Source organism: Ctenopharyngodon idella, chromosome 19 (genome assembly GCF_019924925.1).
Source record: "Ctenopharyngodon idella isolate HZGC_01 chromosome 19, HZGC01, whole genome shotgun sequence".
NCBI classification, from domain to species: domain Eukaryota; kingdom Metazoa; phylum Chordata; class Actinopteri; order Cypriniformes; family Xenocyprididae; genus Ctenopharyngodon; species Ctenopharyngodon idella.
The window spans coordinates 12,214,189-12,229,105 of NC_067238.1; the positions used below are offsets into that span (position 1 = coordinate 12,214,189).

A 14,917-nucleotide genomic window follows, 5' to 3' on the forward strand; every position below is an offset into this window, starting at 1 on the left:
GTAAAGAAAAAAAAACATTTAAATTGACTTCAATACTTATAGTTTAGGTGTGTACAAATCCCTAATCATATGAGAAATATTGTAGAGATGCATCAGAAAGCACTACTAATGTGATGCATTTATTTAGACTTATTTATTAAATAGATAACATAATTGCTTCATGCAATTAGCACAACAAAACATACTGTCATTGCATGACCTCAGATGGTCAGTCTCTCTCTCTGACCGAGTTTGTGTGAGTGTGTGTGTGTGAAAAAGAGAGTAGACGGAGACTGAGATCTCAGGCACAGGAAACAGAGGGTTCCTGTTTGTGAGTCAGGCACTATTGTCTCCCTCCCTCCCTCTCTTTCTCTCTCTCTCATAAACACACTTATCTGCAATTGTTCCCTTTAAATCATATTTTGTCTGCCCCATCTAAGCAGCTCACATTGGAGCCATGGAGTGTCCACAGTGCTCTCCTTTCAAACCCTAAATGAAGGTACATTTTCACTTTTACCTTCTTTTTCTTCCTCTTTCTTTTTCTTTTAACACATCAGGTCTCCGGTGATCCTACATCCTGCTTAGTTACTGTTGCTTGGGTTAACAGTGATCATTTCAAGGACATTTTCCACCACTGGCGTCTCACACCACACACACACACACACTTTGGGTTTTTATGTTTGATGGGGATATTTCATAGACAAAATGATTTTTTTTACACTGTACAAATTGTATATTCTATCCCCTAACCCTTAATCTACCCATCACAGAATACTTTCAACATTTTTACATTTTAAAAAACATCATTCTGTATGATCTATAAGCTGTTTTCCTCATAGGGACCAAAAAATGTCCCCACAAGGACAAGGATTTCAGATATTTCCATCTTTGTGGGGACATTTTGTCCCCAAATGTAGGGTTTACCTGAACCACACACACACACGGACACACACATGCACGCACACGCAAACACGCATGCACACACACGCACACACACACACACACACACACACACACACACACACACACTTAAAGGGACCAGACCATATCTGTTGTTTTTATATAAAGCTAAAAATAAATATAGACTAGAAGAAAGATTCACGAAAATGACAATTGATAAATAATCAAATAATAAATTAAATAGAAAATAAAATATTTTTAGAAACAAAACTTTTTCAAAATATATGGGACATCTAAAATCTAAATCTAAATATAACTTTTATATAATGTTAGTAAGATTATTTTAAAGATGTGAATACTTTTTTAAGCAAGGGGACATTGTTAAAACTGATCAAAAGTGACAGAAAAGACGATTAAATGGTATCAAAAGATTTATATTTCAAATAATTGTTGTACTTTTGAACAAATCAGCATATACAGTCATGTGAAAACGATAGGACACCCTATTGAATTCCATGGTTTTCCATATCAGGACATAATAAAAAAAATCATCTAGTGCTTGGCAGATCTTAATATTTGGAAAATAAAACCTCAGATGAACAACAACACATGACATATCACACCATGTCATTATTTATTTAGCAAAAATAAAGCCAAGATGGGAAAACCATGGGTGACACCCTGTGATTCAATTGCCTGTAGATCCACTTTTAGCATTTATCATTTTCTGTATGACTTTATCAGTCTCTCACATCGTTCTGGAGGAATTTTGGCCCACTCTTCTTTACAACGTTGGTCCAGTTTATTGAGGTTTGTGGGCATCTGTTTATGCACAGCTCTCGCCACAGCTTTTCAGTCGGGATGAGATCTGGACTTCTTTGGACCATTACAACACCTTTAATCTTTTCTTTTTCAGCCATTCTGTTGTAGATTTGCTGGTGTTTTGGGATCATTGTCCAGGTGCATGACCCAATTTTGGCCAAGCTCTAGATGTCGGACGGATGGCCTCACATTTGACTCTAGAATATTTTGGTACACAGAGGAGTTCATGGTCGACTCAATGACTGTGAGATGCCCAGGTCCTGTGGCTACAAAACAAGCCCAAAATCATCACCCCTCCATCAGTATGCTAGATTTTTGGTATGAGGTGTTTGTTCTGATATGCTGTGTTTAGTTTTCGCCTAACTTGGCGCTGTGCATTATGGCCAAACATCTCCACTATGGTCTTGTCTGTCCAAAGGACATTGTTCCAGAAGTCTTGAGGTTTGTTCAGATGCAACTTTGCAAACCTAAGCCGTGCTGCCATGTTTTTTTTTCAGAGACCAGAACTTTCTCCTGGCAACCCTTCCAAACATGCTATACTTGACCAGTCTTTTTCTAATTGTACCGTCTTAAACTTTATCATTTAACATGTTAAGTATGGCCTGTAGAGTCTGAGGTGTAGTTCTTGGGTTGTCTGCAATTTCTCTGAACATCTTCCCTCCTTGGCATTGTGTTACACACCTGAAGGCTCCAGACCAGCAAACTGCCAGAACTTCAGCTTTTATAGAGGTGATCACACTTACTGATGATCAATTAATCAAAGGTATTTGATTAGCAGTGCCTGACTGCTACTCACCCTCTTAATTCCTAAGGAAACAATAAGGGTATCCTTAGTTTGTCACACATGGCTTCTCCATTTTGGCCTAGTTTTTGTTAAATAAATAATGACACGGTGTGATATGTCATGTGCTGTTGTTCATCTGAGGTTTCATCCACAAACTGTGATGGCTAGACGACTGGGTCAGAGCATCTCCAAAACTGCAGCTCTTGTGGAGTGTTCCTGGTCTGCAGTGGTCAGGATCTATCAAAAGTGGTCAAAGGAAGTAACAGTGGTGAAGCAGACGAGCTGCTGTAGTTCAAATTTCTCAAGAAGTTAATGCTGGTTCTTATAGAAAGATGTCAGAATACACAGTGCATTTGTTGCGTATGGGGATGCATAGCCGCAGACCAGTCAGGGTGCCCATGCTGACCCCTGTCCACCGCCGAAAGTGCCAGCAGTGGGCACATGAGCATCACAACTAGACCACAGAGCAATGGAAGAAGGTGGCCTGGTCTGATGAATCACATATTCTTTTACATCACGTGAATGGCCGGGTGCGTGTGCGTCACTTACCTGGGGAACACATGGCACCAGGATGCACTATGGGAAGAAGGCAAGCTGGCAGAGGCAGTGTGATGCTTTGGGCAATGTTCTGCTGGGAAACCTTGGGTCCTGCCACCCATGTGGATGTTACTTTGACACGTACCACCTACCTAAGCATTGTTGCAGACCATGTACACCCTTTCATGGAAACGGTATTCCCTGGTGGCTGTGCCCTCTTTCAGCAGGATAATGTGTCCTGCCACAAAGCAAAAATGGTTCAGGAATGGTTTGAGGAGCACAACAACGAGTTTGAGGTGTTGACTTGGCCTTCAAATTCCCCTGATCTCAATCCAATCGAGCATCTGTGGGATGTGCTGAACAAACAAGTCCGATCCATGGAGGCCCCACCTAGCAACTGACAGGTCTTAAAGGATCTGCTGCTAACATCTTGGTGCCAGATACCACAGCACACCTTCAGAGGTCTAGTGGAGTCCATGCCTCGACGGGTCAGGGCTGTTTTGGCAGCAAAAGAGGGACCAACACAATATTAGGAAGGTGGTCATAATGTTATGCCTGATCAGTGTATATATGTGTGTGTATTTGTTATGTACGTTATCTATAAATTGTATTTTTTTTTTTTTCAATTGAGGATGTCCTTCCCCAAAGTGAGGTTTTGTGCAATTTAGCTCATGCCTGGGGACAATTTTGGACCTAAAGTGTAGCTAAGTAAACCTACCCACACACACACACACACACACACACACACACACACACACACACACACACACACAAACACACACACACAGTGCAGATCTTTTCTCTCTGGGTGGTGGCAGGGGACCAGAGTTTAAGCATGTAAGCTATTTAAGCATCTGGATTTAATGCACCATTAAGGTCACCGGCTGACCAGTCTGCACCTGTAGCGCTCCCCACCAAACCCAACAGCCCCTCCTCGCATTCTGCTGCCAGTCTTCACTATTTCTCCAGTTTCTCTCTGTCATTTCACCAAAGATGCTTCCACATTCTGCAAACAAAGTTACAAATTCGGGAAAAAAAAAAAAAAAAAAAAAAACCTGCAGAAGGTTTTAAGAGTCTTGTCCCTGAATCCCTCCTTTCTCTTTTGACCTTCATCTTTTCATCTTATTCTTTAAGTTCTGTGTTGTTCTCCTCACACCCTCGTTCCCTCCATCACCCCCTCTGCCTCAGTGCAGCCTGTTCTGTTGTGTCTGCCAACTGTTCTCTGCTGGATCACAGGTTTCCTGAGCTGGAGAACAGGGGACTGGCAGTCTCAAACACTGTGAACGGCCAACTTGCTTTTTTCCCACTGTGCTTCGTGTACATTCTGCTCACTGAACACGTACTCCTACGCAAACACCCAGGCAGCAAAGAATCACACAGATTATGAAATGAATCACAGCCATTACTGTCCCAAGAGATAGATAGATAGATAGATAGATAGATTAGCCTAGTACTTTTTTTTTTTTGAATAATTATTTATGATCTTAAATGTTTGGTAATAGTCTAATAGTTTTAATAAAATCAAGGTAGTGTTGAACAAAACAGTTGACTGAAAGGTGCCAAACCCACACACAAATGCCATGCTTGGCTACGTTTCTTTTTTACAACCACTTGCAGTATTGAAAGAAGCAGTCGCTGACAAGTGTAAACATCACCAAGAATAACCTCGCGTTTGCAGTGAGGATGATGTTTTTCAGGAGCCTCAGTGCTGTCTGTGAGTGATGTTTATACCTTCTTGGCTGGTGAGGAGGTGTGATGGGTCATGGACTCGCTTCTGTTATCCGTGCTGAATGGGCGGATGTCACCCGCGGCATCCACAAGACACTCAACTGCGCCAAGCCGCCAACAGCCAGAGAGACAGAGACGAAAACAGCTTCAGACTGATACCGCGCAGGCGTTTCATTTCCTGCCAGGACTACAGATAAACGAGTGGATCCCACTTGAGGAAAACGTGGTTTAATAGACCTTATACTATGTATTAACTGACTGATATTTTTAAAGAAATTTTAAACAAAGCTGTAGTCAGCTGAATCAGTCAAACAAACAAACACACAGACGAACGAATATCCAAAAATATTGGCGCGAGTGTTTAGCATAAAACATAGGCTACATGGTTTCTTTTTTATTTTTATTTTAATAGGCTATGTAAGGAACATCATACCGTTTTAAAATACATACGGAAACATAGTAAGCAAGCAAGCAAGCAAGCAGTAGTAGTAAGTAGCTTAAGTACACTGTTTAAAAATATTTTCATGATTTGTTATCACAACATTTTTTCTTAATGTGGTTCAGATTGCAATATTTTGAGTTTCTGTTGATTTAACCAATCACCTTTATTGTATTAACTCAAATTTTTCATTTCAATGAACTCAAAATTAAGGCAACCAGTTAGCTTACTTTTTTTAAGTTAAACCAACAATTCTTTTTTACAGTGTAGCCAAATAAATAAATAAATAGCTCTCCCAGTTTATTAAAATATTCATTTTTTAGCATTTAAAACAGTAGATCTCACTTCTTATTCTTTATTTAAGAGAAAGCAAGAATTTGCCCATAGCATAGAGTATAATAGGGGTTAAGATGTTTTAGATATTTTAAAGATTTTTCGTTAAGGCTATAATTAAAAACCAACCAACCAACAAACAAAAAAACATACAAATAAACAAATAAACGTTCCTAAACTCCAAAAAATGTTTCAAATGATAGCACAAATACAAAATAAATACAAAAAATGAAATAATTTTTTTTCTTTGCATTTAATATTTAAAAGTCAAAAAGACAGTTATAAAATACTGAAACGTGGTTTAAATTAGTCGAATATGGTCCTGTAGTGTATGTAGTGCACGAGTCTGAAGACGTACACTACATGTTCCATAATGCTTTTCGGCATCCACGTCATCAACGTGCGTTATTTCGAAAGTGGTGAGCTGGCTTTGGATAGTGGGTGAGAGTTTATTTGGATATCATCAGTGCATTTTCATTGTACTTATTTAATGTTCAGGAGCTGATCATTGTTACGAAGTTAAAAGATTACATGTGTGTTGCGTTGGCTGTCAGATTTCATTGTAATCTCCTGTAATCATTAGCATTCATGCTAGCTGTTCAATCCGAGTGAGGCTCAGAGTACATTTTTAAAAAAACGCCTGTGTATTTCTTTTTTTTTCCCCTGTACTATTTATTTCGTTATCTTCCGATTTCGCCTGTCTCAAGCAGTAGCTCTAGAAATTGTGACTGTCAGTTTTAATCTAAAGCTCTGCAAGAAATAGTTTCTTAATAATTAAATGCAAGCACATTAATAAGTACATTTTTATTTTTGATGTAAAACATTCGTACAGTGTTCTATGTACTGCCAAATCTAAATGGCCACTTTGACATTAGCCTAATAAAGAAAAACAGTGTGCGTCATCTAAAAGTATACATGTTAAACAGTACTATCTAACCTCACAGAAGCATATTTATCCTCATAGGTGGATTCTTCAGCTATAATTTTGCCCTCCACCTGTCCCACAATCCTCCGAACCATGACCAAGCTTCTGGAGTGGCTTCTTGGAGTGTCACTGATTGGCATTTCATGGGGACTCGTTACCTTTGACCTTCTTGATTTGCAGCTGCCTCCCCAGTATAAAGAGATGGCGTGGCCGATGCCTGTATATCTGCTGGTGGCGTTTGGGTGTTACTCTTTGGCAACTGTCGGTTACCGTGTGGCCACATTTAATGACTGTGAGGACGCAGCCAAAGAGCTGCAAGCGCAAATAAAGGAAGCCAAAGAGGACTTGAAGAAGAAGGGACTGAAGATGTGAAAATTAAATGCAGCTACTGTTTTTTCTTCATATACAAATGTTTAGTCTAATTGTTTCTGTTTACTTTGTGCCCAACATTTCCCCTACATTGACACTAGGCTAGTTCTATGGATGTCTGCACTATAATATGCACTCAAAGATGCCCAGCTTGGTTCAAGTCTTTATTTCAACATGATGTAAATGATGGTTTGAAGTATAAACACCTGCACACCTGTGAATGATCTATTTCCAGCTTCAGGACAGGTTTATTTAAAACATTACAGGCACATTCATGTATTGTCAATGGAGAGCAGTGCCATTTTTGTGAAACATCTAGTCCAGAGATTGTGTATTTGCATTGGCCGGGGAATGAATACGTCTTTTTTTGACCCTGATGATTTTAGTGGAGTCAGAATTCTGAGTCATATTTAGAAACAAACCCACTATGTTGACTCACAATTGCGCAAGGGTAGCATTTCAGTAAATCAAAATATGTGGAATAGAATTGTGATTTAAAATGTAAAATTGATTGTTTTGAGGCTCACACACTGTTTTCCCTTTTACCTTAAATTAGGGTTCTAACTAAGCAAATTTGTAATTGAAATCCAAGTAATTTAAAGGATTAGTTCACTTTAAAATGAAAATTACCCCAAGCTTTACTCATCCTCAAGCCATCCTAATGTATATGACTTTCTTCTTTCTGATGAACACATTTGGAGTTATATTAATAAATATCCTGACGCATCCAAGATTTATAATGGCAGTGAACGGGACCAAGAAAGTGCATCCATCCATCATAAACGTACTCCACACGGCTCCGGGGGGTTAGTAAAGGCCTTCTGAAGCAAAGCGATGAGAGAAAAATATCCATATTTAACAAGTTATGAATTAAAATATCTAACTTCCACCAGACCGCCTTCCGTATTCAACTTAGGAAAAAAATTTAACTGACGTGTTGCGCTTTTTTTGTAAGTTGAATACACACCATATACACCTAGTATGGCTTGAGGGTGAGTAAAGCTTGGGGTAATTTTCATTTTAAAGTGAACTAATCCTTTAAAGCACAGTTTGGGTCAAACCATTTATTTATGTGGTCCATAATAAAAGAAATGACCTACATGTGTATGTATTGAAAATAATGCACAGATGAAAACTTACTCAAAAGACATTCCACATGACAAAAATGTATGTTTGATACAAAATAGAGACTGATTCATTCTCAACTGTGTTTAATTCATGTTTTACTGAGCTTCTCATTAAAGTTGGCATGAAACAGAAGTTGTGAAAGGCAATCACATACTCTCCTGAGTAGATACTTATTTTGAATAAGTAATTCCTTTGCGATCGCTAAAAAAGTAAGTTCTACATAGTATTAATGTGTGTAGTATGAATGTAATAGAATGTAATTTGGACATACTACATTCGCCATGTTGTCATTATCATGTGACCTACCAGCTCTCATGGGATAGTAAAGTGTCAATTGTATGCACACTTCAGAATCTCACTGGAAGTAGTAGGTCATCCGCATACTTTTTGCTTACTCTTTTACTGTGAATTCAGTCCTTAATGTACTTGTTTAGACACTATTACAAGAGAATAAGGTTTTTAAAAGTGTAAAAAAAAACTGTAAATATAATTAATTTTGAAGTTTTATTAAGTGTTAACAATGAGATTATGTGGTTTTTATAATCAATTAACACTGCTTTTGTCATTTTTTACAAGATGGACAAAATTTGTCACCAAAAAAAGTCATTCGGTTTAACCAAAATTTCGGTTTTACCGAATGATGATATTTTCAAACAATGCTAACAGGCTGAAATCTAGCTAGCTAACAAAAGGACAATCAAACATTTTATATTTAATACAAGTTTGTAAAATATTACAAAATTTTCCATGTTTTATAGCGGTTGTACCAAATGACCTGATGTTTCAGGACATGCGTATGAGCAAGTGAAAACATGAATTTTTCAAATAGTTAAAAGAGAGTTAGTTACTTTGCTTCATGGCCATGTGGTCCTTTGCAGGTGTCTGAATGATCTCACATCCTGTCACATGATATTGACCGCATGACTTGATCCAAAATGATCCCTTTATATTGGTTACTCCGAATGACATCAATGAAATTCATTTTTCCGGACATTCTTTCTCATAACAAAGCAACGACTTCTACACATACATTTAATACCATTTTGCACTATGTTGACATGATGTTATAAAATCATGCCAGAATAAAAAAATATATATACATTTATTACATTTTAAGATATTTTAATCACAATTGAAATGGCTGTATTGGCCTTTGGACAGTTAAACCGAATGACCTTTTGACACTTCAGAATCTTTAAAATACCTTTATATGTAGCAAAATAGAATTAAAACCTTTTGGATTCAATAAAAGTGATCTAGTTGTACTATCTTACATACTTTGGATGTCATATCGATGTCAGCCGGTCATCGAGGCTGTAAGAAACTTCTCCAGTGCCTGGTTGTGTAAAGCACCTCAAGTTTTTCCATAAGTATGAGACTTAAGGCATGATTTCCCCTTACCTATGGTATTTCCCCTTACCTTACGTATTCAACTTACAAAGAAAGTGTAAAACTCTCACAGTTCAAAACGCTACGCAGTTACACTTTTTCCTAAGTTGAATATGGAAGGCGGTTTGGTGGACGTTAGATATTTTACTTTATAACTTGTTAAATATGGATATGTTCTTACACAAACGCATCGCTTTGCTTCAGAAGGCCTTTATTAACCCCCCGGAGCCGTGTGGAGTACGTTTATAATGGATGGATGTACCTTCGTAAGCTTCATACTCGTTGGTCCCGTTCACTACCATTATAAAGCTTGGATGCGTCAGGATATTTAACAATATAACTCTGATTGTGTTCATCAGAAAGAAAAAAGTCATATACACCTAGGATGGCTTGAGGGTGAGTAAATCTTGGAGTAATTTTCATTTTAAAGTGAACTAATCCTTTTAATACAGATAAGGTATTTTACGTAATTATTATGCAAACACTTAAATTAAAATGTTTATCATATAAATCGACAGATCATATAAAGCGACCAAAGTTTTCCAAAACATATGTTATACTAAGGTGCTTTATGCAACCGGGTACGGACATCCTTCTACTCCAGAAAACAAATGAAAGCATACAAAACTATGGAGGCATACTACTTTTTTTGTTAGTGGTTGCATATGCAAGGTGTATTTATCTTTTGTCAATGTGGTCACTGCACACACAAGCATTATACTCGGCTCCTCACGACCGCAGACGCAGGATTACAAGCCACTTTTTCCTGCATTTTTCAGTCAGTTTCGTGCATTTTTCCCACCGATGAACAACAACTTTTGGTACATGATAAAAGCTACTTGTGGTTTCTCTGTTTAGTCAATTAGAGCAACAATAAATGACGCAAAACATAGGCATTTCATAGTGTTTCCTATGTAAAAAAAAATCACTTCCTGCCAACCTATTGTGGCGTATATCTGAGTGAAACAGATCCTCGAACAAGAAAAAAAAAAAAAGTAGAGCGGGACTAGATTTTGTTAGTCGGGAATTGATTGGACGATTGGATGGTTGTGGTTTGCTATTGGTCGATCTCATGTGAGTAACCCGCCCTCGCGCCAGTAAACACATCATCAGAGAAGAGATTAAAGATTACAAGGGCAAATTAAATTAAAAAAATTATGTGCACGAATAAATCATATATAACAAATACTGCAATATTCCATCAAATAACAAGAATTGTCAATTTTGACTTTAAATGTTGGTCTCAAAAAAATGAAGTTCTGTGCACATAAATTTTGAAATGTGATCCACATCCATGTGTTGGCTCTTAAAACACTAATCCCAAAGCCACTAAGTGCACACGGGCGCTGTATATAGAGCTGAATTAATCTGCTGCTTTTGGCAAGCAAAGCTCATTCGTTCTCTTCAGGCTTAAAGTAGGCTGCTGTAACCTCAGTTTTTTAGGCCCCTTATAGCCCCTGTGAGCAGGCCTATACCTGTCTGCAGAACAAGAGAAAAAGTAGGGTTTTTTTTTTTAATAAGTTTGCACTTTCTCATACGAGGAGGCTCCGCCTGACTGCTGATTGGCTCCTGTTCAAAGCTCTGATGTCACCCCCCGCAGCCTCTTACAAGCTGTTGTTAGTTAAGGTCTGTTTTTCACAAACCCATAGTAGCATATGAGAGAACAGCATCAGCATTTTCCTCTGAAACCACAGAATGATTAACGCCACGTTTATGCTTTGAGATGCAGTTTAAACAGCTGAGAAACTGAGCAAAATCACAGTGTTAAGAGTTTTAAATGAAGAAAGATTCAGTGATCTGATTCAATGACCCATTATTGAGAAGCAAGAAAGAAAATTGCAAGCTTTGTTTTCTTCTCCATGGTAATTTTCTGCTCCAGATCAATAAATCTTTCTGAAATTTAGGCATTGTCAGCCTGGGTATGTTTAAATCAAGCAAGTAAAAAACAGACATCCCATTTTGTGCTCCATTAAAGATTTAGAAAGACATGGGACTGAGTAAATCTTCCTTTTTTGAGTGAGTTCTTTCTTTAATATTTAAGAAAATGTATCCAACAGCTTTTAGATGCTAGTAAACGGAAATAGTAATAGTTATTTCGAGTGTTGGTTTTCAAAGACTGTAAGTAACATTTTGTACAACATGGCTTAAAAAACAAGCACATTTGTCTCAGCTGACCTGTTTCAACTGCCTTTAGGGGTTAGAGACGCCACATTTTGTGAAATGTAAGACAGGTCATGCTGCTGTTGTACGTCAAGAGACCTTTATGCTCCATACTTCACATTTGTCTGTTATGCAACATGATACTTCTTCTGGACTGTTATTGTTGGGAGAATGAACTATATGTGCCTCATTTAGATTGAATACATGGTTATAACTCAGACCAACAGTGATAACAAACAAACAAAAACCCTATTTTTGAAAAATGTAAAGGCTTATTCATTTTAAAAGTGAAATGAATAAGCCTCAGGCTGAATAGTCTCAGCCTCAGACATCACACCCACAGACCATTGGCTGAACATCTGATGCATATGGCACACTTATCTGGAAACACTTCAGGAGTTTTGAAGACGTCATCTGGTTGGTTGAACTCTACAGGATGTCCGGGAGACGCGTGTGTCGCGTTCTTTAACAGTCCGCCTGGAAACAAATGCCGTGACGCCAAACTCCCTCGTGGAAGAAGAACGCCGTCATGTTTACAACTGTGATAATGAATGCTTACCAGGATCAACTAAATGCTGGATTTTCAAAAGTATGTGAAGTTCGCGGCTCCATTGTTGCAGTAAACTTGCATAACGTTCTTGAATGAATCATTTATTAGATGCACGCAGGTCTGTTATTGTAGGGACATCGACTTTACATTTTCACGCCCCTAAACATGACGTGGAACCAAACGAACTGTGATTGGTTGCGTTACATGTCAGTCAAACGTCCTCTTGGGTGGTCCTTGGCCATTGAAAGCTGCAATAGAGTCAAGGTCCCTTTAAGACAAGTCATTTCACTCGGTGGCCATCTTTGAAACGTCTCTCGGGCATGCAAGTGCAGCTCCTTTCTCTTTGAATGGGGAAACATCAAATTCTCCAAAGCTGTTTGCCAAGCTTTCGATTAAATTTCATATTTGAAATCACCAATGAAATCTGACAACTGTCTCATAAATTTTGTTTCTAAACGCTCGAATCATGACAACAAACGGTATTTTTCAGGCTGGATCAAGCTAATGCACATGCAAAGTCCTAAATAGAGTCTCATTTCGGAGGCGTGCGTCTGACTGTTTCTATAGGAACCGGAGCTTCTAACAGCCGCTGCAGTGACGCGATGACTTTACCAATCGGTGACTGCCTCTTATTTAGAAGGCAGGACTTATTCCGTCATATTGTGCGTTGCACTTTTTCCCATTCAAAATAATACGAGTGACACGTCTTGTGTTATTCTATAGTCTTTGATAGAGTCCAGACCTTCTGCCATCCATCTGAAGGTCTGGCTACATGAGACTACAGGCTGAAGGAAATGCAAATTCATGCCTGTAGAGGGCGCAGCTCAAACAAACCTTTCCGCAATTCTGGATTGCAGAAGAATCGGACAGTAGAAAGTTTGTCACTCTTACAGCAATAAAAACAAAAAAATGAAACACAAATGTGATGTTTATCTAAAGTAATTTTTACTTAGTATAGTTGAACTGGATCATCAAAGGTCAGCAGCAAAGACATTGATTAATAAAGTGATATTAAATACATAAAGTATTTTGGTGTAATGTAACATATTTAATCACTGCTATACTATTTTGAGTTTGCATTTCACTGTTTTTATTCATTTTGAGGAATACTGAATCTGTTTTTGTTCAAGTGAGAGGAGTAAAGGCCTGCTTACATTTAGTCTATCATCTAGAAGCGCCATGTTTAGCGCCCACAACGCCTCTGCACTTACAATTTCTGTCAACATGGGGACAGAGGAGCTGTCAGTCAATAAACGGGAAAACTAGTAGCCTAAAGTAGCCTAACTCAGATATTTTGTTGTAAATTTAAAAGCAATGCATTACTTTACTAGTTACTTCAAAAAGTAACCTGATTAGCTCGTGTTACTTGTAATTCGTTACACCCAACACTGTGTGTGTGAAAATAATTATATATAATTACTGCCTCAGATACAGTAAGTATTTGGACATTTTCTGGATGTCAAACTTAGAGGAAAACAGAGAGTTAACATTATCCAATAGCTTACACAGCCAAAATGATGTTAAAAGGAAAAGAAAATTTGTGAATTACATTTTGATGAAAAATTAAAAAGACAAATATTATTTTTCCTTTGGAATAACACACACTGATGAATCATACACAATAAAACCAGGAATGTGTATCAATAAAGTAAACAGCATCAATTTTGATTCCATGTTGACTTGAAATGACATTCAGTAAAACTCCATGTACACCAAACATGTGAATGGCCTAAAACGTCTAAAAATGTTTGAGTAGTGTGCTGCCAGCATATGAACAAAGAGAAATACTATCTGGAGTGCCAGCTGCCAAACGTTCTCTATGGCCTTGTTAAAATAAATATGAATGGAAAAAAGAGTGGAAGTGCAGAGTAATGCCTGAAAACGTTACCTCCTCTGAAGGTATGTACGTCAGTGAATGTAAACCTTATTGTTTAAGCTAATTAGCTCACTGTTTCAGTAACATGTGCTAGCAAGGTGTGTTTGTCAAAGAATGTGAGACCATGGAACAATTCCAGCTCTCTTTCTCTGTGACACTATCCAAATATGCCTTCATTAGGACAGAAACCAGTAGAGACCTCCATCCAAGAGTATGTAGAAGACGATACGTCCTATAAAATCGATAAATGCCATTTTTCCGAGACATTGGTGTTCACCACAAGAGTTTGTGTTACATGTTTGCTTCAATATTAAATTGTCCAATCAAAATCTTGGTAGCGTTTATGGTTTTGGCTTGAGTGACTCTGTGAGTCTTATATTCACCTCTTAATCGAAGCGTTTGCTTAATTTTCCTTTGCCAGCAAAAATGCTGAATGCATGGTTAAACAGATGTCTAAGATCGGCAGCTCTGTAAGAAAATTGGATGTATCAAACTCTGCAGTTCGGTCTGTGCTTTCAAAAATAGTATCGTGGTTGATTTCTTCTGAAATTTATGGCAAGCATAGCTTGAAATTCAATCACATTTTCATTGTCTGAACAAGAATTTATGCCCAATCCATCAAGCCAAGCTAAAATCGAGATGCAGCGGCCCCCGACCCCATTCTGAGAAGCTGCTTGACGGTCTTTGTTGTTTAAATGGCTTGATAATAATTATGGGGTTTATGTATTCATATTTCTGATATTGTTGGACTAGTGTAGTATTTCTCTGGGTTTGGCTCTGTGTCTTTGAAATAGGATAACCCATTCAACAGTGAAAAAGAATGCAGTGTTTTTTTTTTTCTTTCAATATGTCAATAAATTTGCTTGCTCTCAATCCCCAATGAATTCACACAAAATCCTTAGAAATCCAGGTTTTAATTAATGCCTACAAAGACATATTACTTGTAATGCCATCACCATAACTTTATTTTCTTTGTTTTGGAAACCATATCTCACTGG

At 37.9% G+C, this 14,917-nt stretch overlaps 1 protein-coding gene across 3 annotated transcripts; it reads left to right on the forward strand.

Moving 5' to 3' along the window:
* The first annotated feature begins 345 nt into the window (after nucleotides 1-345).
* On the forward strand, nucleotides 346-8,076 carry dpm3 (dolichyl-phosphate mannosyltransferase subunit 3, regulatory). 3 transcript variants are annotated; one of them, XM_051873413.1, is made up of 2 exons: nucleotides 346-478; nucleotides 6,487-8,076. In XM_051873413.1, the coding sequence occupies exons 1-2, from the start codon at nucleotides 473-475 to the stop codon at nucleotides 6,817-6,819; spliced, it is 339 nt and encodes a 112-aa protein (XP_051729373.1). In that variant the 5' UTR covers nucleotides 346-472; the 3' UTR covers nucleotides 6,820-8,076. The 3 variants fall into 3 exon arrangements, with proteins under 3 accessions (XP_051729373.1, XP_051729374.1, XP_051729375.1); XM_051873414.1 differs by lacking the exon at nucleotides 346-478 and adding an exon at nucleotides 5,836-5,963; XM_051873415.1 differs by lacking the exon at nucleotides 346-478 and adding an exon at nucleotides 5,854-5,959.
* Nucleotides 8,077-14,917: the final 6,841 nt, after the last annotated feature.